This window comes from Cornus florida, unplaced genomic scaffold, assembly GCF_030987335.1.
Source record: "Cornus florida cultivar Cherokee Brave unplaced genomic scaffold, ASM3098733v1 CherokeeBrave_3.0.0_Hap2_Chr06, whole genome shotgun sequence".
NCBI lineage: Eukaryota > Viridiplantae > Streptophyta > Magnoliopsida > Cornales > Cornaceae > Cornus > Cornus florida.
The window spans coordinates 81,855,974-81,859,513 of NW_026775576.1; the positions used below are offsets into that span (position 1 = coordinate 81,855,974).

At 36.3% G+C, this 3,540-nt stretch overlaps 1 protein-coding gene across 1 annotated transcript; it reads right to left on the minus strand.

Moving 5' to 3' along the window:
- Positions 1-346: 346 nt before the first annotated feature.
- Positions 347-2,774, minus strand: LOC132314434 (beta-amyrin 28-monooxygenase-like). The gene is made up of 3 exons (XM_059813302.1): positions 1,811-2,774; positions 958-1,145; positions 347-640 (listed from the first exon to the last, which is right to left on the minus strand). Exons 1-3 carry the CDS (start codon positions 2,772-2,774, stop codon positions 347-349), a joined length of 1,446 nt encoding a protein of 481 aa, XP_059669285.1.
- Positions 2,775-3,540: the final 766 nt, after the last annotated feature.

Below are 3,540 nucleotides of genomic sequence, written 5' to 3' on the forward strand. Positions count from 1 at the left end.
TATTAGCTTATACACCAGTTCAACAAGATCCGTATACATCATAACATACTTTTAGTATTATTATTATTATTTTTCATTAAGATTTGAACCCTTTACCTATCTTTAGAAAAAAAAAGAAGGAATTAAGTACTACCACGCCACTAGCATGGGTTAATCATAAAATACTTCTAACAAAGAAAGACTTAGCTTTCACATTATTTTTATTCGGTGGCTTACCGATATATGAGTACTGGATAATAACAACAATAGTTACAGTACTACATCTGCATGTATACCATTGTTGATCTAGATACATATATATTATACTACGTTCACGAATAGTACTGGCTAGCATAAACACCATTGCTTATGTTGAGAGAGGTTGGAGAAGGATTGGGAACCCTTTTCCCGGCATAGGGATGACAGTGCCAATCATGTTCTCGTTAGGAGCCAACACCTCCCATTTGAATTTTTTGACAAGATTGTGGAGAAAAATGAGCATCACTAGTCGACTGTACTCTTTTCCTGGACACACTCGTAGACCACCGCCAAATGGGACGAAGGTGTAAGGTGGAGGAGTCTCAAACCTCGTCGGAGATAACTTTTCTGGTTCTGGAAAGCATTCCGGGTTCTTGTTTGTGGTAGTCACGCTCCAATACACCTTCATGTTAAGATAGAGACAGATTAATTTATTACCGCATACACGCCCCAACTCTTCAAAATTTATGTTAAAAAACCAAAGAGATTTTCATGGGCAGGTAATTTCAATCACATGATGTGACGAACTGATGGTGATTATGATTCGACGGTCACATGCAATAGCCAATAATATATACGAGATTAGGTTTATGTTGAAAAAAAATTTAAATTTCTTAAGATGATTGTTACTGAAGGACACATGAATTGATCAAGAATCGAGATGGTGTAAATAACAAATCATATGAAGAATTTTAATAACGGAGGTTTAGTTTTACTTACTTTCCAACCCTTTGGGATGGTGTAACCTTCATATGTGAAGTCCCTTAAGGCCTCCCTGAATCCTCCTTGAAAAGGTGGTATGATTCTCATCACTTCCAGTGATGTGTGCCATGTGTATTTCATCTTCTGTATGTCCTCCCAATTAAGCAACTCGCCTAATTTCTTGGAGCTGCTAATCTCCATTTGTTCTGATATTGAAAATTCCACCGCTCAATCAATGTCAATGCCAATTTCAATTTCAATTTGTAAAGGATAAAGAAAAGAAGGTTTGAAACCAGAGAACCAAGATTCTCTGTTGTTATTTTTGTCATATGTCTATTATGTGCCTAATACAGCACCTTTACATCTTCAACATAAAAACTTTAAATGAACAATGCAACAAATACCTAAATGTGTTAAAATTTTAATTTAATAGTAATATAACAACGCAACACAGTGTGATATGTTATATGATTCAAGTTAAAATCAAGATTGTTTCATTTATATATGATGGGTTGTTTAGAGGGATTATTACAAATACATGATATTATAAACTCATATTTACTGATAGAATCAAAGTCATGATGTTCCAAAAATATATTTAAAGGAATTATTATGAATGCATAATATTATAGACCCATATTTACTATTTACTATTTTATGTATATAGATATATACAATTTTTTTGTATATACCATGTCATCTTATACCACTTTCTCCACAAAAGTGGTACTGAAAATAGTAAGAGTAGTTTGGACAATGAATAATATTTTTTCATCTCCACAGTTCAGTATTTTGATCATAATTTTCACTCCATGCCAAATGGTAAATATAGGTCCATAAGTCCATCTTAAAATTATTGTCAATGACATACCTGCACGAATTTTATCATATATGTCGGGTCTTTCTGCCAGGTATTTCATGATAATGGCTAGAGCAGTGGCAGGTGTGGTGAATCCAGACACGACTAAGGCCGAGGAAAGGGTTGCTATTTCTTTCTCCGACTTGAACCGGCCAGCAGCAGGGTTGCTGCTGAGGATCATATGTGACAGAATGTCCTGAGTTTGTATTCCACTGGACATGGCAGCTCTCTTCTCCATAATCAGTTGCTGAACCTCCATCCTCATCGCGTCCGCGGCTTTCTTGGCGCGGTAAAACACAGTTCCAGGAATATTTATAGGGAAAGAATGGAGCCCGACCGTCATTCCATCTGATAGCCTAGCAAACTTTTCGATACGAGGATCATTCTCTTCGAACCCTAAGAAGAACCGGCTCGATAGAGTCGCGGTCATTCTGTGCATGAGCTCATAGGCCTGCACTTTTTGTTTTCCCTCCCAGTGCAAGTTGAAATGTTGTTGAATCATGGTGTCCATTTTCCCCAAGTACCCGATAAGTGCCTCCGTCTTGATGAAACCCGGGGCACGGGTGACATTGACCATGGTTTCCCGTGGGATGGAGGCCGAGGCATTGGGGAGGAATGGGGCGCGGAAGAGCTTTTGGAGGGAATGTGGGCGCCACACCCTGAAAAGCTTCTCCTCGTTAGCGGTGATGAATTTGTGGCCGGCAACGCCACAGAGGACGGCGGTGGGCTCACCGTACACTTTTGTCTTGAACACTTTGGGAGAGTACTTCTTCATTCTGTCACCTATGAATTTCTCAGAGTTCCCGTAGAGGAATTCATAGGTTTCTCCAATAATTGGCCACCCAAAATTACCCGGTGGATAGTTCGTTTTTCGCCGGTTAGTTTGGTGATAGATAAAAATATAGAGGAAGACACTAACAGCAAGAGTAAAGACAGTGAAGAATATTTGTGGTGAAGAAAGGAAAGAGAGCTCCATGTTTGATGATAGTTATGCATGGAAATGAGTTTGAGATTTGCTCCTTTTTATAGAGACTTCTGGTGGCATTTATGTCTTTTTGTTGGGGTGAATTGATGCTGCAATTTAGTCAATATATGATGCAACATATATACTTGATCATCTCATAATATATAAAAGAGTATCTTTGAATTTTTTTGCACTCGGAAAGAAAATTCAGATTGTTGAACCATTATAAAAGCAAAATGTTTTTCATTTCTTAATAATGTCTTGATGCAATTTTAAGATAGAAACTTCAGTTCATTTAACCTTTATAATATACATTAATGATTAGTCTGCTGAATTATTTAGGTACATAACGCATGTCATTAATTCCTTTATTTAATTGGCACACATGTCTTGTTGTAATATGAGACTTCTTTTTCTTTTACTTGCTAGCAAAGATTTTAGAAAGTGGTGCTCGCATGACATGTTTGATTGCAATTTATGGGTGGGGCCGCGGGGCGCGGGGCTAGAGAGAGAGTTATATATATATATATAGGGGCAAAGGTAATTTTTACCTTACACAGGCTATATATATATATATATATTTGAAACTTTTTTATTAGTATAGGTTCAAAACAAAAAATTAGTATAGCCTGTGTAAGGTAAAAACCTACCTTATATTATATATATTTTAAAAACATTTATTTGTTTATAGGTTCAAAAAAAATTTAGTATAGCCGGTGTGAGTTAAAAAGTATCTTATATTAGTTATATTTTTTTAAAAAAAATTTATTAGTATATA

Excerpts from the sequence above, each read along its gene's own strand:
- LOC132314434 (XM_059813302.1), bottom strand. The coding sequence starts at position 2,774 with ATGGAGCTCTCTTTCCTTTCTTCACCACAAATATTCTTCACTGTCTTT. Across the intron at positions 1,146-1,810 it reads ATATGATAAAATTCGTGCAG|AACAAATGGAGATTAGCAGC; the intron begins GTATGTCATTGA and ends TTTCAATATCAG. Across the intron at positions 641-957 it reads CCATCCCAAAGGGTTGGAAA|GTGTATTGGAGCGTGACTAC; the intron begins GTAAGTAAAACT and ends CTTAACATGAAG.